This window comes from Plectropomus leopardus, chromosome 23, assembly GCF_026936395.1.
Source record: "Plectropomus leopardus strain MGB_pleo_1.0 chromosome 23, ASM2693639v1, whole genome shotgun sequence".
In the NCBI taxonomy this organism is placed as follows: domain Eukaryota; kingdom Metazoa; phylum Chordata; class Actinopteri; order Perciformes; family Serranidae; genus Plectropomus; species Plectropomus leopardus.
The window spans coordinates 14,193,167-14,217,404 of NC_142198.1; the positions used below are offsets into that span (position 1 = coordinate 14,193,167).

General features: G+C 39.2%; 2 protein-coding genes across 5 annotated transcripts in view; one reads left to right on the forward strand and one right to left on the reverse strand.

The window, feature by feature from the left end:
* The window catches only part of col4a6 (collagen, type IV, alpha 6), a 135,805-nt gene extending 123,515 nt beyond the window's left edge, over positions 1–12,290 (reverse strand). For all 4 annotated transcript variants that reach the window (XM_088073210.1, XM_088073209.1, XM_088073207.1 and 1 more), the window contains exons 1-3: positions 12,197–12,290; positions 11,915–12,034; positions 11,695–11,740 (exon numbers count right to left, since the gene is read on the reverse strand). In XM_088073210.1, coding sequence (XP_087929336.1) covers positions 11,695–11,740; positions 11,915–11,925 — 57 coding nt within the window. In that variant the 5' untranslated portion in view covers positions 11,926–12,034; positions 12,197–12,290. The remainder of the gene's footprint in view (positions 1–11,694; positions 11,741–11,914; positions 12,035–12,196) is intronic.
* A 2,593-nt stretch (positions 12,291–14,883) lies between these two features.
* The window catches only part of col4a5 (collagen, type IV, alpha 5 (Alport syndrome)), a 53,355-nt gene continuing 44,000 nt past the window's right edge, over positions 14,884–24,238 (forward strand). Inside the window, exon 1 of the mRNA XM_042512581.2 lies at positions 14,884–15,204. Within this exon, the coding sequence (XP_042368515.1) occupies positions 15,115–15,204 (90 nt within the window). The 5' untranslated portion in view covers positions 14,884–15,114. The remainder of the gene's footprint in view (positions 15,205–24,238) is intronic.

Below are 24,238 nucleotides of genomic sequence, written 5' to 3' on the forward strand. Positions count from 1 at the left end.
GGCCGGGGTTTACCTCACCACACGGATACCGTAACCTTGGATCGACTGACTGGGCGGAGGGGACTTGATGTCCTGATGTCAACCGTGAAAAATTAGGGGGAAAGTAATTTGGATTTAAATGAAAAGAAATGAGTTCATGGTTCCCTCATTTCATAGTCAATGGCTTTTTTGATTGTTTTTTTTATTAAATGCCTGAAATAAGGCATGTGGTTTCATGTTTTGTTCTGCGACATAAAGTACTTCATAAAGTACGCCGAACACAGCTTGTTGTAGTGGCCACGCAAAGTCACACAAAGGCAGTGTAGTTCATTTATGGCCTGACATTAGAGGGACATCGGGCGTCGGTCCAAAGAAAAACATCATTGCCGAGGCACTCTTTTTTTAAAAAAAAGCTAATATTTTTTGCCTTAAATGGAAACATTTTGTCTACACTGTTTCTGTAATGACAACTGCAAAACTACAAAAAAGTGATTTGATTATATGTAGCATAATACTAACAAGCTATAAGAATGATAACTCTTGTAATAATTAATTTGAAGGTTTTTCACGGTTTCTGCAGCATTAGCAAAAGACAAGCTCAGCCAAGCTCTTCCCCTTCACAATACCCAGAGTTAAAGCTAACGCTGCCATGCTAAAAGTAAACTTAAACAGAACGTAAGTGCTATGCACACATTTGTTTTGGTTCGGTTTACATTAGCTGCCAGACACACATGTGAGTCTGCTACACAACGGGTAAATATCAGCACCTGTACTTAACTACCCACAACAATGACATTAATGTGGAGTCAAGTGTGTAATTAACGTCTCGATTGAAGAACATTAATGGTAATTAGAAAGCCACTCAAAAATCACAGTCACACAGACGCACACCCTGTCCCTAAAAGGGCGGTTGTTCAGACCACCACCAAAGTAAACTGACAAACAAAAGAAGTGTTTCCTCTGCACAGACATGCATATGATAATTGCAGTGAAAAATGTTTGACTTACAGGGCTGACGGTGGTATCTAATGCCAAAGTAATGATGTTGTGGAGGGAAAAAGTGGAGCATCAAAGAAAAGTTGGAACTGAACCTGTCAGGCTTCCTAACCTCAAAACAAAGTGTGAGACCTTGGGGGAGTTGATTTGCCATGGTTTTTGTTTTAAAGCAGAGATAAGCCATGAAAGGTCTTTCTTAGAAAATCCTAAACTAGGACTTAAGAAGTAACGGTTAATTATCACTATATTTAATTGTTCATTTTGAAGGAAGAAAGCTAATAAAGTTTGCAAATTCGTCGGCAAAAACTTGTTTTTAAAAAACATACTAATTCATGTTCATCACCTTTTACAGTTCTTATGGCTGACCATTTGGTAAACGGTCTCCTATTTATACATCTAGCAGACAAAGCAACATTATTATTAATTTTGGGTCACATTCCTGTTCAGCTGAAAAATTTAAGGCCAATATTCACTCTCTTTCAGCTCCACTATGTTCACCATCTAGCTGCTAATTGTCTCTATCTGTTGTCTGGTGCTTAGCATGTAGCACAGAGTTTGTCCACCAAAAACAGCTGGCTGTTGCTCCTGGAAAGGGAACTAATGAGGACAAAAAATGCTAAAAGATGCTAGAACAACTTGATAAGTTGGGGGGATTCTTTGTGGGACCCCCCTAACATTACCAATAGTTATTGTTGAAAAATAGTGATTGGTGCAGGTTCAAGTTGCCAAACTTGTCCAAATCTAACACATAGATGAAGGACTTTTTGTAGAAAAGGGGGAAGGCATTGAGGTGTTGCAGGAAAAGTAAGGAAAGGGGCAAGAGAGGGGCGTTTGAAAGATAAACAAAATGAAGCAAGAAAAGGAAGGATGAAAAACAGACAGAAGAAAAAACCCAACAAGTGAGGAGAAGTAGATTGGAGGTCTAATCCTGCTAAAGTGCAAACAGCCCCGAGGGGAGCGATGGCATTAAGGAGAAGGGACCGGGCACGTCGAACAAGCTAAGACAGCGCTCCCACCGAGCATCCAGCCAGCCAAACACTGCTCCACCTCAGCTCCTCTCTGACAAGCCTAAAGACCTTCACAAACACACCCCCAGGGCCCAAACTTAGACAGAGTTACCCCCCCATTCTCCCTCCCCTCTGACTTCCCCCTGCTCTCGCTCTCTATCTGAGGTGTTTTTGCTCGTCTTCCTTTCACGAGAGCCAGAAAAGCAAAAGACAAAGTGCAATAAACAAATCTGGAGAGCGGAGCGGTGGAATGTTAAGCTGATGGCGCGGCCAAGAGCCCCTGCTGCCTTTGTGCTTGGACGACCTCTGACCCCTGGAGTTCACCGCGACCAATCGGGGGACAAACTGACAGGGTGAGCTTCGTCAAAAGAGAAGGAGGGGGTCAGAAATGTGAAAGTGGCGGTGCCAAGGAATCTGCAGATGGACGGGGATGATGATGATGGCATGTTTCTCATGTCTCTTCCTGTCATTTGTTGTCACACCCTTTAAATTGGCTCAATATAAACCCATAAATTTGACAAATTTGGCATCAAAATTCCAGCTTGTACCACAGCTGCCAAGACTCACAACACCCTCAATGCCATATCAGCTGCTAAAACACACAAAGAAAGTTGGAATGCAAAACAGATAGGGAAGAAAATAACAAATCTAACCTAAATTTCAGGAGCTATGATGAGCAGCAACAGCCAAGTCACTTTATCAGATTGATTACAGTATGAAAGCTTCCATCATCTGCATCAAAGATAACAGACCTTTCATGCCTTTTATCCATACCTGTAAACATAAAAAAGACAGCATTCATTTCAAGAGATGTCTGGAAAGGTGGATGGATATAAAAGCATGACAAGTGGGATTTTTGAGGACTGTGCAACGCAAACACTGTTACCAAGTAAAAGATGAACACACATATGAAGAGAAGAGACGGGGAGCATAAAGGCAGCATCTGTCAACAGTTACGCCAACGCACCTTTTTCACTTTGTTATTTTTGGATGTTTTAACAAATTCTTAATAAGATTTAAGTATGTAGCACTGAGATTGTTTACATTTCTCAGTTATAGACATGGCCCATGCAAGGTTCTGTGTATCCTTTATTAGTATTACAAAGGTCACTGTCATAGAGAGAAAGCTAAAACTGCAAGTCAAACATTTGTACCTCCAAAACTTACCACAAAGATGATAAACTAATGTTCACCATTGCATCTACACAGTGACCAAATAAAACTTTATCTGCACTAAAACATCTTCTTCGGTGTAGAGCTATCAACATAAAATTACAATTGCAGCAGTATTCACTAGCGATGAATCTTTTGGGTCAACCAAAAAGCAAAAATGTAAAAACAAACAATGGTTTAAGCTTAATAAATAAGATGATTTGCTGCTTTTCTCTGTTTTATATTATTGTGATGTAATATTTTTCAGATTTGGACTGCTGGTCGGACAAAAAAAAGAAGAAAAAAGAAGCTTCTTTTGCCTTTTTTACGTGCTACAGGCTATTTGTTACAGCAATTAATTGGCAAAAGCAAAAAGCAGCATGAGTGCTATTTCTGGCATTTACTGTGTGTTAGTTCAATGAGTCACTGTTTGGTTTGACAAAACTAAAGCAACTAATTGTAGTCTTACATGGACACTGTCTTGTAGAAACACTTAAGCCTTAACAACTTTAGCTGAATACTCTATGTTTGTTTTTGCACATCAGTCACCTCTGGAATCCAGATTTATCTTTGTGTACCACTGCTGTGGCATTAAATTGCTGAAAAGCCAATGTGTAGTTCTGTCGAGGGGTATTTCCTGGTGAAAAAAAGGCCTTCATCCCACCTGCACTAACAACACACACACACACACACACAGACATAAACGATTTATGGGCCTGGGAAGCATGCACAAATGGATGTAAGCACCACACAGGTAGCAGAGTCTTAACTGTGGGCGTGGGAGAGGAATAGCAGGGGCTTTTCAGCTGTACGTTCAACCTATGTGTGGTTTATAGGTTTCCTAATGCACTCACTTTTATCCTCTTAAGAAACTACAGAGAGAACAGCAGGGTTAGGGAGGAAAAGGAGCTACGCTGGCTTTGAAAATATGGAAAGAAATTAGGTTTGGGGTGAGAAAAGAGAATTCTGTGACAAAAAAGAGAGAAAGTGAAAGAGATTGAATGACAAAAAGTCAAGATAAAGAGGAAAGAGACATCTGCATCCTGACTCTTCTCGACATGCAACACAAACTGAGACAGAGCAGGATGACCCAGTCACATCAAACACACACTCTCCGGATTTACCATTCAGCTCTTTGCCTATCACATTTCAAAACAACGTCAGAACTTTTTCGTAAACCTCACTAATCTCATACTGACCCAAATTATCAGCGTTCATTCTTGTTTTCAGGCAAAAGCCCTTGGGGAATGTAAACTACAGTACAGCAACTTCGAAACATACTGCTATTTAACCCAACACAAACATATACCCTGAAATATTTCAACCCAAGAGTAAGTTCATAAATTATGTTTAATTAAGTTTGACAGGTCTCTCTGCACTACAATTATGCAGTTTTGGTGTTTGTCACCTTCCTTTCACCCACACAGAAAAAATGAAACATTTAATTGATGCTTAAAATGTATAAAATGAATCAGACGCACTTAAAGAGAACAAGACGATCTTAACGGTGAATAACAACAGATAAGTGGGGCTGCAACTTGCTGTTATTTTCATTCTCAATTAATGTGATGAATACCTGCTTGATTAATCAGTTAGTAGTTTGACAATAAAGGAAAAAATAGTGACAAATTTACAATTTAATGTCACAGAGCCTAAAGTGTCATATGCAGATTACTTGTTCTGTTTAACCAACAGTCCAAACCCCCAAAATATTTAGTTTTCTATCAAATATGATGAAGAACCAAAGCAAATCCCCTTGGAAAAACAATTTAACTGGCTACCAAAATAGCTGCAGATTGATTCAGGGCTACAGATATGCAATGCATTCCTTAAGGAATAATAAAAGATTTCAATTTCTGCAAAAGAGGAACTTTGGAAATGCTTAGAAAGACAAAAAGACATGAAGGGTTAAGAGATTGTGGGGGACCACGGCTCATAAATCAAACCACAAATCAACTGTTAATTAGTTCCCAGACTTGTGGAAGCAGTGAGGGCAAAAAGTGATAGGAAAAGGGGGTGTGAGGGGGTAATGATTGGGTTAGGGAGGGGAGGAGTGCAAGAGGGAAAGGAAGGAGGAGGTGGGAGACTTAGTTGAGTTGGGGAGGGTCTAGCAACCACAAATCAAGTAGTGATCAGTCGCCTCACTTAGCGTTTCTGGAATGTTCCAGCCTATAGCACCTGCAGGGAGTGGGAGACAGCCTGACAAGTCCTGCCAAGCTCTGCAGGAATTCAACGAAGGGGAGGAAGGGACATTGGGAGGCAGAGGCGGAGTAGATGGATGTCGCTGCACCATTTGTCAGTGTGAGAGTTTTCAGCATCATTTTTGCACCCGGACCACTGCTGGCATCTCTAATGGTATCTCCTCACTTTATAAAGACCCACTTCTTATGCACAAACACTTGTTAAATGCCACTCAACAGCTTTATGACATCAATATATCTCAACAAATTACAGACTGTGCAACAAAGTGACATCATTAGGAAACCAAATATTACAAAATCTACAAGAGAGGTATCAAGCTTTGCTCAGAAATCACTCCAACGCTTTTGTTTGACTGATTCACAAATGCACTGAGGTTGCTTTATAAGATCATGCCAGTGTTTTTGCTTGTTTTAGCCCATACACTACAAAAATAAATGGAAAACAATAGTTGAGCAGAACAGTAGGATAAAGTCATCCAAAAAGCTAAAACTGCCGAGTGAATGTTCAAAAAAGTATTTTGTATTTAATGAGGATTTAACTTGCATAAACACTAGTATGACACTTTAAAGCTAAAAAATGGCAATGTCGTCCTGCTGTAACAGATCTCAAAGGGGACAAAAATCTCACTATCTCCCATGAACTACGCCCCTACAGCATATCCACAAGTGTTAAACTTGCTCTTAAAGCCCTCATTTGTCACCACAGTGAGATTAAACAGTATGTACAAATGTGTACAAACCATCCATCTTGCATTCCAACAAATGTAAAGAGTACATTTCCTAACCATCCAGGTAGTACAGAATCACTCACTCAAACCTTTAACCACCTCCTCTCCTTCCCGTCACCCTCCTCCCCTCTCCTTGCCATTCCTCATCACCCGTGTGTGATGTTTTCTCTGTGCCAACAGCTGTGTCAGCCCTTACGAACACTTCTTGCTCTCTCTCTCTGTATGTTCACTAAAACATCATTTTAAAAAAAAGACTGAGAGGAAAATCAGCAGGATAATCCCTATGTCCCCAGGTTCTCATGTCTCTTGATATAAACTGACCTTGTAGGAGATTGGTTAGGGCTAGTGTCATAGCTCAAATAGAGTGGTGAAGGGATGACGTATTTTTGTAGGCCAAAAAGGAAGTTGGCATCGCACTGGTTCCCTCGTCAAAAACCTTATGGGATTTTTGGAATGGGATTTGCGATTATCACCAAAAATAAGCTCTCTGACGAACACAAGTTTATGAGAAGCAAATGGCCATCGTTAGGCTATAGGCAAACTATATTGCGGTGCACGACTTAAACGTCACAACTACAAACACTGTAAAAACACGTTAAAACACAATCGAAAGATATTATAAACAGATAAATCTACAAGTTGGAGTGCAACTCTGTAAAGCTGTAAATGCAGACAAGTGGGTTTAATGAGTTTCTGTGACTGCTGTGATGACAACTTTCAGGAAAACACACACTGAACATTTGACCTAAGCAAAAATGTTGCTAAGAACATAAAGCTCTTCAAAATGTCCCAGTAATTATATATTATAAGAGGATATGGGGAACATACACTCTCAAATCAGCTAAAGTTTAAATAATCCATAAATGTTATTAAAAAAAATTTAGTGACGTGGGTTTAATAAATAATATCAAAAATAAGGCTAGGTACTCCAAAAAAATACACATATTTAAACTGTTGGTGAAATTAGGTCAATAAAAACTTACAAAGACTCAAGTCAGTTAGCCTGAACAAGCTATAGGTTTTAGCATCATAACTCTTACCAACAAACAAGCTAAATAATGCTAACACTCTATTAGTAGAAGACAGATATATTTCCAAATTTGCTGAGTAATATGGCTAAATAAATGTTTTTGTGTTAAACTCTTATCTCCTGGTGATACTACCACTTGTAGCTTGAAAAGAGTGAGAGCAGTTAGCCTGAATAACAATTTAGCCATAGTCTGTGAACAAAGGTTTTAACATCATAACTACTCAGCAAACTCGCTTACCAGCAAGCTCAACAACACACAAAAATTCTAAAATATACATTTTTTTTATATATTTACTGTCAGTTAATGTGGCTCAATTAAAGTTTGTATGTTTAGCTCTTACCTCCTGGTGGCACTAAGCTTATAGCTTGTAGCTTGCGAAGAGTAACCTCAGTTAGCCTAGCGGTTTTAGCCATAGACTGTAAATAAAGGTTATTGTATCATTACTAGCTAGCAAACTCCCTTAACAACAAACTAAACAATGCTACATTTATAATATATATATATATATATATATATATATATATATATATATATATATATATATATATATATATATTTCCTGTTAGTTATTTTGGTTCAATTGAAGTTTGTGTGTTTATCTCTCACCTCCTGGCTGCACTGAAGCGTCTAATGTCAGTTCAGTTAGCCTAAATAAACTTTTGGTTTAAGCATCATAACTAGCCAGCAAACTTGCTAACCAGCAAGCTAAACAATGCTATTACTCCATAACATACACATTTTTCTAAATTTACTGCGAGTTAATGTGGCTTAATGTGTGTTTAGCTCTTACCTCCTGGTGGCAGTGAGTTACAGCTTGTAGCTTGAGGAGTTACTTCTGTTAGCAGTTTCAGCCATAGACTTTTTAAAAGGTTATCATAACTAGTAAGCAAACTCACTTAAGCTAAACAATGCTACCACACTATTATAACTTTAAAACATACATATTTATAAATTTTCTGTGAGTTAATGAGGCTCAATTGAAGCTTGTGTGTTTAGCTCTCACCTCCTGGCTGCACTGAAGCATATAACGTTAGCTTGAGAGGAGTCAGTTACGTTAGCCCGAACAAACGGTCGGCTTTAACTAGTCAGCAAACTCGCTAACCAGCGAGCTAACAGTGCTAACACTAGTACTACAAAACATTTCTAAATTAACTCGGTTGTTTGCTCGGGCTTACTGAACTGACTCTTTTCAAGCTACAAGCTGCTACCAGGAGGTAAGAGCTAAATACACAAACATTTATTAAGCCACATAAACTCGCAGTACATTTAAAAAATAATGTGTATGTTTTGGAGTAATAACGTTTTAGCATTGTTTAGCTTCCTGTTTAGTGAGTTTGCTGAATAGTTATGATGCTAAAACCAACAGTTTGTTTAGGCTAACTTAACTGACTCTCCTGAAGCCACAAGCTGCAGGGCTAAGAGATAAACACACAAACTTTTATTGAGCCACTTTATCTCAGAATTAATTTAGAAATATTTGCATGTTTTGTAGTAATAGTGTTAGCATTGTTAGCTCGCTGATGCTAAAGCCGACCGTTTGTTCAGGCTAACTTGCCTTAGCAAACCATTGGTTTTAGTATAATAACTAGCCAGCAAACTTGCTAACCAGTAAGCTAAACAATGCTAACGCAACTACTTCTTTACACTACCGATGCTAGCTTCTTCTATACTTTTTCTAGACACGTTAATGCCCCGTTTACACGTACACGGTTATTTTTAGAAACGGAGAAATACTCCTGCGTTTGCACCCTTCGTTTACACGCAAACGGAGAATTCGCCTCTGAAAATGCTGCTTTTTAAAAAGTGCGACCTATGTTTACATGTTGCTATGGTAACCATGGATCACTTCAGAGTAGCAGCCATGTTTATGTTGGTGCAAGCCCTCTTCTAATGCTTCCATCTACAACTACAGCTGATTTATTACATGGAGGAGCAGAGACGGATGAGTGCTGCTATTTTCGGGATTCTGACTGGCTAACGTGGGCTTCAGCTTCTCCTTACACTGCCACCTACAGTTTTGGAAAGTCCTGGCAGCAGACATACACGGGTTCGTGTAAACGCGAAGTTTTCTGAAAACGGAATTGTTTTTGAAAACGGAGAGGGTGAAATGTCCGTTTCTAAAAATATCCGTGTACGTGTAAACGGGGCATAACTTAAATATAGAGCTACTGTAATAATGTAGGATACTACTTCACTAGCTACCCAACACAAAATTCAGCTATTTTTGTCCATTGCAGAAAAGACAAAACTACAGGTTTCCATTTCTACTGCCAGACTCCATTACAGTAGGCCACTCTAAAATCCAATTTCTAAAAATTGTCTTTTGTAACACATAGAAGGTTGTGTATGCCTTACATTTTGAGAGAAATGTAATGGCCCCTGGATTAGCCTACATAGTCATTTTTTTAAAATCAGTTTAATTATCAGTATTACTCTCCAACCTATTTCTGTGACTACCAAAGCATCATAAACATTTTATTGTGTGTTGCAATAGGCTGTATTTCAATAAATATTCCATTGAACTGCTTCTAAATGCAAACGCTGTTGCTGCAAGGTAACACTAATTTGCGCGAGTGCTTGGACCAAATTTATCCTAAAGAGTATTTTAAATGCAATAATCCCAGTTTACACTTTCAATAAATTCAAGATTATCCATTGTTTATGACTCTTCCATTACGCAAACAATACAATAATTCATATAAAACCTTATACATAAATGTCAGTGACTGCGGTTACATGGACATGAAACATTGATTAGGCTTTTCCTGGTTATGATCATATTCGGGATATGGTGTTTCCATGCGTATATACATTCCAGTTTCTTTCAGATTACTACAGCTAGCATATTCAGGTTTCTCATAAATGGAATATGCTGTACAAGCTCAAACACATGATCGAAATACTCCAAAAATGTAATCATAAAATGTAAATACACTGATTCTGACATGTGCTGTCTATCTTGAGTGTTTCAACAATCAACAAGAAGGCTATATATGCATTTAGTCTTATCTGATGACACCGATAACAACCGATAACACCATATGCTATCAGTAGCGCTGACATTAAAGATGAACCTCAGATTTTAATTGAGCCAAAAACACACACTAAATCTGCGCTGGCACTCTGCCACAACACAGCGATACCCAAAGACACAGTTACCAAGGTTACGCCAGCCAAGACCACCCAATGAACTCATCTGTCAGTCACTCAACACACATACAGACATATGAGCCACCCACACACACAACACAAAACAAAGGAGTGATGGGAAGTGGGTGGAGGAGTCAATTCAAAGTCAATGCAGCTCCATCAGATGAGTCCTATTGAGACGCAGGATGCTTTTTGCATCTGATTCGCTTTGATGTTTCCTCGTCAGTGATTCTGTCACAGCCACTGACATGCTGCTATGGTTGATGGTTTGATTCACTCTGTACTTCATAGATAAAGTTTGGCACAGGATTGAAGTTGATTTTTCATTAATGTTTTAATTAATGTATTTTTCCACAACTCTCATGTGGGCACCCATAAATATAGGTTGATGTATGTAGATATTGGATAATAATACTGCATTGTTTTCAATGGACTGCCAAAAATGCCATTAATATGCCATTTATGCATCATGTGTTTTAGCCAAATGCAGGATTTGAGAAAAAAAGACTTCACAGGGTGTGATAGAAAGGAATAAAAAGAAAACTGGGTGAAAAATAAAATGAGAAACAACACAAAACCGATTCATAACACTTTAAAAACGCTATAAAAATAAAATACAAATGTTTAAAAATGCACTTTTGTGTGGTGCATAGAAAGAAGTGATCCCTGATGGCTTGTACTGTGCAGCTGCAGCAGATGTATCCCAAAGCAGTGTTGTATAGGTGTGGCTTGGAAAGGGCAAAAAAGTTGCCTGAATAATCTCCTTATTTTAATATTCATTAGCTGGGCGGGGTTCGAATTGCAAATGACTCTGAGCGGGCCCACTCAAATATGAACTGCTTTTTTTCAGTCCCTGCGGCTACTTATAAATGCAAACTACACAAAGCTTTAAAAAACTATAATGCCTTGAAATAGTTAAAAAAAAAAAATAGTGCAATATTGGACACACTTGGACTATTAATTTTCTATGAATGACATTTAAAAAGCATCTCAAAACACGGACCTAAGTGTATTTCAAGTTTTGCAGCATAGCAAAAAAAATATTCAGAATTGTGTCTCGTCATGCGGCAGGCTGAAGACACCCACAGCATGACGCATGGAGGGATAAAGGCATGTAAGAGACCTGTGCACAGTGCACGTCTCTGATATGGACAACACACGCATGAAAGTCACTTTATAAACATATTAACGTAGAATTCATGCAAAAAGCTGTATTAAAATTGACATTTTAAAAGTTTTAGGAGTGTCTTAAAGCAGAGTGCACTGGTCACATTGGGTCATTTACATGCAACACTTTAATGAAACGTGTTTTCTCCAGCAAATACACGGTCACAATGCAAAAAAAACAGGTTCATTTTCATCGTTTATATGCTGCATCTGCGCTCTAAAACAAACCGAGTGGAGAGCAACTTCACCTGAAGGAAAGTAATAATAAGCAAAAGGGACTTACTCCGTGTGCAGAGCTCACCGCCAAGGCGACAGCTATCATACAAATCCTGTCAGAGAAATAAACATTTTTAGTGATTTTCAGTGATTTTCTGGCAGGCAAACTGCGCCGGAACCTGGCTAATGTAGCCTGAAGCCGCGACCAACGCCACGACTTGCTTGCAAAGCCGAAAACTTTATTGAAATAAGTTTGGAGCGTGAATTTTAAGAGAAAATCGACTTACAGAAATCTCATTTTGATCCGACTGGCAGAGGGGGAACCGCAGGTTGAGACTCGATCCCCTTGTCTTCACCAGCAAGCCACTTCAAACGCGCTCATCGACGGCTCCAAAAAACCCTGTCATCTACCCGGAGACAGACACAGAGAAAGAGATAAAGTAGTCCCCCCAAATACCACCCGCATTTATACACACACACACAGCCTTACGCATTAAAACACAACCAGCACGAAAACATCCTCTTTTGTAGGTGATTTCTTTCATAAAATGAGAGCTTATCCAACTCACCAAAGTTGCAGCGGTGAAGTCGCTGCTGCGCTCTCCGGGTTGTTGCGCTTCAACTCAGTAGCGCACCACAGCAGCAGGGAGAGGAGGGGCCAACACATGTCATTCATGCCTCCATACGTTTGGCTACAACAGGAGATTTTTACCCTCGCACACAGACCATAACCTCTTCAGACTGTTTGGTGCAGCAAAGAAGACTCATCTATCCAGGATAAGTCTGCATTTGGTTTAAAAAAGCAACAAATAAAGAAAATATTTTACTATTACAGATTAAAAAAATAAAGATGTCTATGATGTTTATGTCTACCATGCTCAATCAGGAGTTTATAGAAACAATTATAAACATTTTTCTATATTTGTCTTTTATGTGTCCCCCACAATGTCCCTAAAATTAATGTATCAATAAATATTGCAGTTTAAAGTGACATTTAGATACTTTATGCAAAATTGGCACCGATAATCAGTGCAAAATTCCTGCCAGTCTCCATGAAGACATGAAGTTTGGTACTAAACAGTAACTTTTTAAAAATTCATCTTGCATGACATTTCTATTGTCTCATAAATTTGCAAAAAAAAAAAATTCAGGTGGGTTTTCTTTAAACTTTTTTAAAAAATGATCCTGTAAGTATGTGACAGGGATGTCGTAGCTCTACTGTCATATCTATAAATATGAGATATAATCAAAAACTTTGTTTGAACGCCTCTGTCCTGATCTGCTGCTCTAAACATGGTGTAGACACTGAGTTACTCAAGTTGCAAACAGTCCATTTTTAGCTCTTAAATGCTCTATATTAGTTCAACTTAGTCTAAGTGAGTCTTCAACTCTGATTATCAGAACATGTTAATGTATCTAGTAATAGATTGTGTTGAAATTACACTCACATTCCTGTTTAAATAATGTTATGTCTGTTAGATAAAGACATTCCTGTTCTCCTCTGGAGCTTATTTTTAGCTGTGGTGTGCCACAGGGATCCGTACTGAAATCTCATAAATTTCGCACTGATGTAGGAATTTGAGGGCAAATTATTGTTATTGCTGCATTAATCAGGATATTATTTACCCCAACTATACCCGCAACCCTAAATCCATTGCCCAGCAGAAACAACTCAAACCCAAAAAGCTCAAAACTTTCCTCAAAATAACCCGACACTGGTGCGTTAAATTTCAAATTCAGGATTATCTTATTGCCAGATCTTGTCTTTGCCGGTTATAACGTGACAAATGGAAATGTGGTTCCTTGTTTATGTAATTGAGGTGGAAAAAATAATAAAAAACACCTGTCAGTGTAATACATCACAATTCAACAAAAGCACCACAAACTCCGGACTCCAAAATGATCAGTTCAATCAAAAACAGTTTCAAAACAAAAACTAAACAAAATAACCTTCATGTAGGAAGGACTGTTGTTGCTGGTAACAGACTGTAGAATTTAGTTTAGTTGACATTATGAGAAAGTGGGCATCAAATTGCACACATTTGCCAAAATTTCAATTGTGATCCTTAGTTTCCAATAAACTCACTTCAAGTCATACATCCAACAAAAAATGTGATACATATATCCTGATATTAACAGATGATCTTACACTAGCAAGTTTTCCTCAAGCCATATGATCGTTTGGATTTGCAGTGGTGGTTCTTAGAACTTTAATAAGCAAGAGTAACTCATTCCAACTCCTGGTACCACGGAGCCTAAAAGAACAGATATCCATGTTGGTATTACCAAAATCAACACCACTGGCTCTATCTGGTGGGCACGAGGTCCTAAAAGTGGTCTTTGAGATGCTCAATGTGTCTTTTTTAAAATTTTGGTCTGCAACTGGCTCTTAATACAAGAAGAAGAGTGTGTAAGCCGACTTGAGCCAAAACAGAGGGCTAAAACTAATAGATGCAAGTTGAGAGTAAAACTTTGAAGGAGATTAGTAATCATTAACTCCTGGTTACTTTACAACTTCAAGCACCCACAAAGCATCTGCATTTTAGATGTTTTAGTGCCTCCAGGATATATATTTAAATATAAAATTTTACATCATAAGAAAAAGAATCTGCAAATGAAAGTTTGGAACTTCAGGTGTGTTTTAGGAGATTTTGATTATTTCATTTATATAGATTGTATACATTAAAGACAGCTGTGTATATGACTTCACCAATTTAATTGATAACCCTCTTGTTCCACAAGCCCCTTAAAAGAATCCAGCAATATGAGAAGGAAAGGATGATGTACTTGTTTTTAAAAAAGAGTTCATTTTACTTTCTTCTATTCTGCCAGCAGCATCACCCTGTCAGGAGTCAAAAGTAAGTATTTGGCCTTTAATAATCTGTCTGGAATGCAACATGTCCAGGCGTATAGAAAATGTCAAAAAAAGGTTTAATGTCAAACCTTTTTTTTTTGCAGCTTCAGGCGTTGGGTAGGATTGGGGAGGCACGCAGGAGGACGGCATCATATCCATCCGCCATGTGAGGTTCTAACATTAGTGATTTTTTTAATTACTGGAGAATAAACCGAAACAAAAGAAAATAATCATTAAATTGGCTGAATGGCGCACATTGGGATTACAATTCTAAGGTGCCAGTTATCCTGAAATTTAATTTTAGATGAATTGCCTGTTTTAGTGAAGGTGCATGGGGCTAATATCAGTGCGCCCTGCGTGTGGGAAGTAGATCCGGCTGGGCAGGTTTGCAAGTCGAGGAGAGAAAAAGTTAGAGGGGGACTGCAGAGGCGCACGGTGCCAGAGCCAGGACCACTGGGAGCCTGTGCAAGCGCAACAACAGCCAGCACGCCGAGAAGAAGTGTTTTTTCTTATTATTTCTATTTCTCTGAGAAGCAAGTGTGCAGGGGGGGAAGCAGGGCTATGACACGAGAGTAGGGAGCCGTAGAGTTTGTGAGTGTTATCGCAGGCGGATCCTTGTTTTATTCCCCCAAGATGAATAAAGACTTGAAGAGCCTGCGACAGCTCGCCGTGCCTCTGCTCTTCCTCGTCCTGTGCGTCGCCGTGCAGCAATCCGACTCTGCGGTAAGTGCCTTTCCATTTTATTTTTGTCGTTGCAGTGATTTAAACCCTTCAAAAATGTCTTTACCCCGCAAGATACCCGCATGAAGAACCCGAGAGACCTGCTACTCTCACTCAGCCGGCGCCGGGACACCACCGGCTCCCACAGCAAGCCCGACTATGGTTTATAAATAGAGTGGCTGCTTTATAACAAGTGTTTATCCTCATGCTCTAATAATACTCCACATGTCGTTTCCGTTTTGTTGCAATGAAAATCATGAATCCAAACCTTTGTGCCGAGCGTTTGTGGCACTTTTTTAGCGGCCCGTGAGCACCTTCACGAGCTCTGCTTTGTAGTTTTCATGGAAGAATCGGAGTTTCTGTCCTGCTCCCTGCGCATCACGTTTCTTCCTCCCTGCTCTCTGCAACAAGAGGCAACCTGTAGCAACACGCCGACCACGGCGCACTTTTCTCAGCCTGCATCTGTGTTTTATGCTTGTTATATTATCAAACATCCAGGCGACTAAACTGTGTGTGTGTGTCTGTGTCTGTGTGTGTGTGTGTGTGTGTGTGTGTGTGCGTGGAGAAGCGCGGCGGTGCAGCGCGCCTAGTCTTCCTCCTTCACCAGTTTGTCTTCTAATTAAAATATTCAAGTTAAATGCAACACTCCTGCTCTGTCAGCGATAACACAGTCTGCTACCCATCTGTTCTTAAACATGTTGCGCGTAATTCGGTTAAATTTCAAACAAAAGAGAGAGAATGTGATTTTTTTAGTAGCGTTTGTGTAGGTGGATCTCCCCTGCAGGTGTGTTTAATCATGACAGCACCTTGTTTACTGGCGCACATTGAAGTATAGATTATAAACTCCATCTGTATTGGTTGATTTTACTCCTAATGCCATGCAAAGTTTAATTCTGTGCAGCCTGGGCAGCAGAAACACCTCTTTTAGTGGCTGCATCATCATGCACCATGGTGAAATGTCTCCTTGCACTTGAGATATTAGGGGTAAAGATCCAGGAGGGCTGCGTGTGTTTGTGATTTCGCATACTTTACCCCTCCTTACTCATGCATTTGTTTAAATTAGTGTCTCCTCATCCCAGCTGCAGCTCTCTAACTTTGACTTCCCTGCATGACGCAACTGCATCATCAAAATCATCAATCAGTGATTCAGTCTCACTTCTCATGTAATATTCCAGCAGGTTCTCTATATGATAAATATTCACATGTCATTAATAATTCATGAGGACTAGTTGCATGCTGATGAACGTGGTCCCGCCCACATACAAGGCGTGTCCAATCAGGCCTGCACACTCGCTGTTAGGAGCCTGTGAGGACTTTTTAAAATCGTGCAGGGGACATTTAAGAACCTCCACCTCACATTCTGTCTTCCAGTGGCACTATTGCATTAGCAAACAGAACACAACATCAGGATTTTAGGGGGTAAACGTCACTTAATGGAATCAGGCTGAGGTCTTTGGAGAGGAAAGTTAGTCTGCTCAAAGGTTATACCAGAACATTTGTATAAATAACATCCGAGGTGGCTTCCGCATCTCAGTTTATGCATCTTGTCTACAAAATGAACTTAGTGACGTTCCTCTGCTTGCCAGGTGGTACTGCTGCAGCATGAAACAGATGAAAGCGTTGTTTAATTTCATGAAAGCTGGACAAGTTATTGCAAGGCAGTGACATCATTTGACATACTGAAGAATGCTTTAAATAAGTTTCACTAGAGGTTAACCCTTTGGAACCCGAGCAAACTGGCTGAACATTTCTTACCAAGTTGCTCATCGTCTTTTTTCCATGTTTAGACAAAAAAAAACAGACCAATTTGCTTAGGGTTCAAAGGTTTAAATACATGTGAAGGCATCTGAAAGCAGCACAAGAAAAGTGATTTTGCTCCATGTTGCAAACAGTAAATATGTCCTAATGACAAAATCCAAACTATTATACCATTTGCGATATATTCTTTTAGATAATCTCTCTGGAAAATATTGTTAAAATGATCACTTAAATGTAAAGTGGAAAGAGAGGTAAAAATAAAGCAGTTGAGGTGGGTTTGAAGGTGTTGGTTTCGTATGTTACTGGCACAACTTGGCTGGCAGAGTGGCTGTTATTGTTGCCATGGAGATGGAGGGGGGTCCACTTTGTACCTAGGAATGTGGCTGACCCCACCCTCTTGATGAGGATGAGGAGGAAGAGGGAGTTCAGAGGGAAAATAGTTAAGATACACAGAGAAGAGCGAGAAAGTGCCCAGAATCTTCAGGGAAAAAAAGACCATTTTTGACTCTGGGAGCAAAAATTGCTCCGCTTACTGGCTTTCGGTCATATTTCACTACCTTCAGTTTGCTCAGGCTATGGAAAAAGCTAGTAAGTGGACCTTGAGTTAAGATTATCAAGAAAATATGGACCTGAGTGAAAGCGATACAGGAGGGATCATGCAGAATTTGTTTCAAAGTCTTTCCCCCTCATTCCCAGTATTCCTGGTTATGTATGAGCTGCTGTGTGCTCACTGAGGCCCCCTGGTGGAGTCTGTTTAAATTATTCCCCAGGAGTTCATCTTGCCTTTATCATCACTGTCCACATAAAACATGTATCTCCAAATTGGTAAAGTTTAAAGTGTGAAATCAACTCCTCTCATGTCACTTTTGTGTAAAAGTGTCTTGACAAATAAAACCCTTTAAAACCCACTTCAAAATGCATTTTCACATCATTAAAATGCAGTTTCTTTCTTAAAATAATGCAAATTTGACATTTGGAGATGCACGATTTTAATAGGACAATGAGAATAAGCACAACAGGGCTGAATCTGAACAAAAATCCAAAATAATCACACGCAAAAGGCCTCTCATTCTCATTCAGCATGTAATCATTAACTTATAAATAGAGTACTTAGCTATTTGGTCGTGTGTGTGTGTGTGTGTGTGTGTGCTGTTTTAATCCTCACCCAGATATGAATCTCCATTCAGCCAGGTGAGGGAGTTCAGCGGTAATGTATACCTGGAGGTTTCCTTTGAACCCGTCATGCCTTGCAACCACAAACACACACTTTATTTGATGCATGCTTTCCTGTGTGCGCGCACGCACACACACACACACACACACACACACACACACACACACACACACACACACACACACACACACACACAAACAGGTTGCCTCACCTTTTACATGACCCATATCCCAGGTGGAGCTGTGTGTATGTGTGTGTGGTAGCCATAACAGCCATAACATCCTCAGATGCAAAGATAAATCAGCGATACCGCAGCCCTCAGTCTGAGCTGTTCTCTCTCGTCTTTGTCTCCGAGTTTGATGGATTTTACGATTTTCTTCTCTTGTCTGCTGTTGACTCTGCTTGTCTTTTCCCCCACATCCATCTCTTGTTCTCAGTGTCTCTCCCTGAATTCTAAAACACTCCTGGTTTGACTTTGCAAGTTTTAACATGAATTAAACCAGTCTCTGCAATAACTGTGAGCGATTTTAGTGCATATGTTTTTGCAAGTGGATGAATTGTAAGAATTCCTCCCAGTTTGGGAGTCGCCAATTGAAAAATAATCTCATTCATAACTACAAAAGTGGTCATGTTCTAATTCTTAAAGCAAGAGCCAAAATAATAAGTTTATTGAAGGATTGTTTTGATGATCGATTGATCATTTATTATCGTTATTTTTCAAGCAAATCACTAAATATTCCAATATTTGTGTGGATTTCTGGCTTCTCTTAATTTTATGTGAGAGAAAACCTGAATATATTTGGTTTTTAGATGGTTGGTAGGGCAAAACATGATATTTGAAGATGTCACATTGACTTTTTGCACATTTTTTTCACTATTTTCTGGCTTTTTTTTTTAGACCAAATTGATGATTAAAAAAGTCACTTTTGGTAGCCAAACTTAGGCAGCACTACGTGACATGGCAGAAAGTGCTACGATTGCCTCACATACTAAATTTATTGGTGGAAAAAAGACAGCAAAAGTGCATTTATCCAAAGAAAAATTCTTTGTACATATTTTGAAAACAGATTAAATTATTTTGACCTTACAACAAGCCTTAGAGATATCCTGATGGTTCTGGATAATCAAAGTTGTTTTGCCTACTTTCCCAAAGTTATCTCCACATACCTCTATCCTCCTCCTTCCTAACTGTATCTCTCCTGTCTGCCCCTCCATATCTCTGTCACCCTCATTTCCTTTGTGCCTGTTCTTAGAAGACAAATTCCATCTTTATCTCACCTAAGGGAAGGCCAGCAGTCACATTTAAATTCGTAATATAGTTACACATTATAAAGGAAAGTATGTGTACCCCACATGTGTGTGTTTCCTTGTCGCACTGTGGTGTCAATGAGCTGAAGATGCCATTAGGATTAACAGGTGGAAAAAAGTCAATGAGAGCTAACACCAAATGTTTAGACAGCTAATTACCTCTATCCAGAACTTTCCCTCCCTCCTCCTCTTCATTCACCGACTCGCTCCCTCTCTCCTCTGACACGTTTAAGAAGCAGCGCTGGAAGTACAAGTTGAAGTGTCAGGAGTAAAAGATGAAACGATAACAGAATGAGTAATAGAAGCAGGAATAGTAGTAATAGCCTAATAAAAGTAGATGAAAGCGGAGAAGGTGTAGAAATACTACTAGTGGTAGCAGCAGTAGAAATTGCAGTAAGTAGTACAGGTCGCAGCAGTAGACTACTATTGTAGTGGTCGTTTTTTAGGGATATTTGGAGTTTCAATAGTAAAGTAATGGTGTTGTCTGTATAAAAATGTTTTAATCATCATTCTGACTTGTTTTCATTTCCCCTGGGGACATAATCTCATTTAAGCTCTTTGCACAAGATATCTCTTTCTGTCACTCACTCTCAAACCTCTTAATCACCCACTCTGCTTCCACCCTACTTCTCCTCCCTTCGGTGTGAAGAGGAGGGTAAACACGGAGTGTTTGTTAGAGACTTCTTTATTTACTCCATCCTTCACTGTTTGGTTTGAGGCTTTAAAGGTCAGCCATGTCTTTTTCCAGCTCTCCCCCATATATCCATCCATCCATCCATCTCCCCATCTATCTATCTTTTGTATTATATTTTTACTCTCATCACTATCCAGACCACCATGCAGCCAAAACCTATTTTTATGTTCTTACAACCCTCCAAAAACAACAGCTAATAGTCGTGTTATTCACAGCTCCCCACATGACATGAGCTTTAAACAGTCTGTGGGGGACTTAAACATTTTTAAACTTCTTTGGGGTTAGAAAAGTCAGGAATCTGTGATCTTCTGATCTGGAGGGTTAAACTGCGGTTTGAGGGAACCTTTCTTTGAAGAGCAGTGAGAATATCCAGATTAAAGCAGAGCTCTTTGTGGAATTTGGGGCTGAATTAGGTTACAGATTAAGGTTAAAGAGACTTGTTTGAGTGTATGGTAACTAACTGATCTTAACACCCCATTTTTCCCACTTAATGCCTATGATGTGTTTAAGACCACAGTCTTATTCAGTCTGCATTCTGGTGAATTTTTATGAAACAGTTTGTGCGTTTGCTTCTCATAATCTGAATTCTACAATCATTGTGATACTCTGCAAACAGGTTTGTCTTCTCGTTTCAACAATACTTTAAAAAACACAACTTTTTAGGTACAAAAAGTACAATAAAAGTAAAAACCATTTTACTTTTGCCACTTTTTTGACTTATAGTAGCCCATTTGAAGCTGTGGTTGGATAATCTTTGATGTTTTTCTTGACTGGGTCTCTAGAAGAGGAAAGTCCTACTTATGTTGATTTCTCATTGGTTATGTAATGAAACACTTTGAAGAAATATCTTATGATAGTAAGATATCATAAGATGGATGCAAGTTGCAACCATAAGAGCATCTATATCTCAGTCTGTGTCTGATTAAACTTATCTGACTTCTCTTTATCTTCTCACATTTAGAGAGGGTTTTTCTCAGGATCAGCCGCCGCACAAGAGAGATTTATGTAGGATTTAATCTCATTTTAGGAATGGAAGCTTGTGTCTTCAGACATTTGTTTGTCTCTTAGCAAGATTTGGCTCTGGGATCAGCTGTTGGTGATGATCCAGACCTGGATAATGTGTTTTCTTTTTGTATTTCTAGCCAACTTTTTGTTGTGTTCATAAGCTGATAGGAAAGCCAGACATCTCAGACTTTATCATTAAAGTATAGTCACTGTCGATCCATGGGCTATTTGTCAGATAATCCAAATCGGAAGGCATTACAGAGGTGGCAGGTGTGCTTGTAGAAGAATTATTTGTCATTAATGGAGTGCTTTCTACATTCATTCACTTCCTTTCCAGTTGTGTTTACTCAGTGCCAGACACTGACTTTTAAATTACGACCGTACAGATTTTTTCCTTTAAACAAATTCATCTGAATGTTGTTTTCCTGCTGTGTGTGTTTATGTGTGTGCGGTTGCGATCCAGTGGGCTACCTGACAAGTCCACCTACACAGAGCAGTCACAAGACATGCCGTCCTTTTCTGCTTATGCTTCCCTGACCTCCTTTTCTTCATGCTTCCCCCATTTTCCTGAGGAATAATTTAATTTTACAGCCCAGAGGAAGCACAGAGCGCTGCTTAGGGACACAACAAAATGAGACGGCGAAAGAAAGAGACATATAGCTTCAGGTGGGAAGCAAAGAAAACAAACAATAAAGCTTGACTGGACTCAAGTTATTGGGAGCAAAAAGAAAACAATGGATCAAAAGAGCAAATACATACAGACGATGCAGCACCATAAGATTGAAATGAATCACATATTCCTTCTCTAAGCTGGAGCATTTATTGTTTTGCATTCTTTCTTTCGGAAGAGAAGGAGAAGGTGGTTTAATCTATTAGAGATCAACCATAGACCTTGATTTACAGATGTCTGCTTCGTCCTCCTCTTTCCCTCACTCACCTCCTTTAAATGCAGCCTGTGGGCTGAAGTACTTGTTAACAAATATTTGTGAATGCAGTTCGACCCAAGCTGACTCACCTCGTCTGCGCATCATTCAACGCGTTTTTATTACTATCTGCTGTGCATCCACTCCCCTGTCTCTTGTTACTCCTCAAGACTTGTATCTTTCTCTTCTTTAAAAATTGGGAGCAGACTGTAAAACACAAACTCACCTTTTTTTCCAAGCTTTCATGCTCTTTAACTCTCTAGTTTCTCATTTCCTTATATGTTGTTGTCAACAAATGTAGAATTTTGTTATAAAATCTAGCAGCAGAATTTAAAAAAAAGGACTTAATATAAAAGCTTTGTTAGTAGTTGAGGCAACTTTAGCTTTTCCAAATGGAGGTAAGGCATAATTGTTTGAAAATTTACAATTTACAAAAAAGTGCCATTACATTCTCACACAATGATTTGTATGATATCTAATGAATTTGCACTCCACAAATGGCATTGCCCTGGTATGTATGTGACATAAAGTACTGTACAGGTTTAAGAAAGTAAAGTTATGAAGGCTAGATTAGCAAACATGTTTTGGCGTCAATTCACATAAAATTAAGTTATGTGTTAACATAAAGTTATGTAGGTTAGGTTTAAGAAAAGGAACGTGGGTGGAAAGTTATGTGCTAAATGCAAAGTTATGAAGGTTAGGTTTAGGTAAGTAAAATTACTTAGGTTGGGTGTTGTCACATTTCTGCTTAACACAAAGTTATGTTCTCAACGCAAAGTTCTATACTTAATGCAAAGTTACGAAGGTTGGGTTTAGGAAAGTAAAATTATGTCAGTTAGCTTTAGGAAACAAAACATGATAATAACTTACCTAAAACAACTGAAACTTCACTTGGTTTCACATGGGACACAAACCCCATTCTCCTGGGGGAAAGTCCTGTGTTTGTTTGATCCATCTATCAGCCCAACCTGCCTTTCCCAGCAGGCTTTTGCTCTTCATACTACTTCCTTCTTTACTCCCTTCAGGGCATTGGTGATGTGATTGTAGCACCCTGATGATGTGAGTTATATACCATGTTTATTAGATGCTTTGTTGAACAATAAATAAGGAATTTTCAGGAACTTTTCCAGATTTTTTATAACCCTTTAGCGTTCGTTTAGGTCTGTTTCTTTCATTTACTCCATGCAATAGAAAACTTTTTCTGGGGCCATAGAGAGCCAATAGGAAGGTGCGCAAAAGATACAGTTTATATCCATTTTAAATAAACTATTCCTTAAACATCTGTCATGAAAAAACCTGCCATGAAATCCATTCTTCTTTGTCTCTCGGCCCCCATCTTTCCATGAACGTTTAATCTGTTGATCTCACGTGAGAGACTGATGGCGAGAAGCGATAACACACGACACACACTCACAGTGCTATAACAGACACATTAGTGCGCTTAACATGCAGTCTGTGGCTGTCTGTGGACGAATGAATGAAGTCATCAGAGCTGCTTCGAACACGCAGAAAGCTGTTTTGACTGCTGCTGTATTGACCTTAGTGTGGGAGGGCATCTGGTTCTCTCTTCTCCTGTGTTTTTCACTGCTTTCGCTCTTGTTCCCTCACTACTTTTAATGCTCTCTCTTCCATTATGGACACCTGTTTCTCTAATCACACCACTCAGGAGGAAATAGGGCTTTCCAGAAACCACATGGGAAAATGGTATGAGTGAGTGTGAGTGTGTGTGTGTGTGTGTGTGAGTGGCTACTGTTTCTTTACACATTTCTCCACTACTGTCCAGACGGAGTCATTTCAAAGTAAAGGACAAGTTACAGAAAAATATCTGATTTCTTTGGCTGTTCCCTCCTTCACCCTTCACCTATAACAATAAAAGTATGTTTACATTTGCCCGACAAGGACCTCTTGTGGCTGCAAGAATTAAGCTCAAGCCTCTTAGGATCAAAGGTGGAGGTAGTGTGATGTTGTTGCAGCACTGCCATATAACCTTGTAGTTTCAGTGCTTGAATTTAACCTACATTAACTCCACTTGGGGGCAGCAAACACAACATCTGATATATTATTTCATAAAGTTTTCATCTAGCAGCAATGACGCAACATCAGCTTTCATTTTAAGTCATGTTTGTGGCCACCTGATGAGTGGTTTTCCAATATTCACTCTCTTTTAGCTCTGTT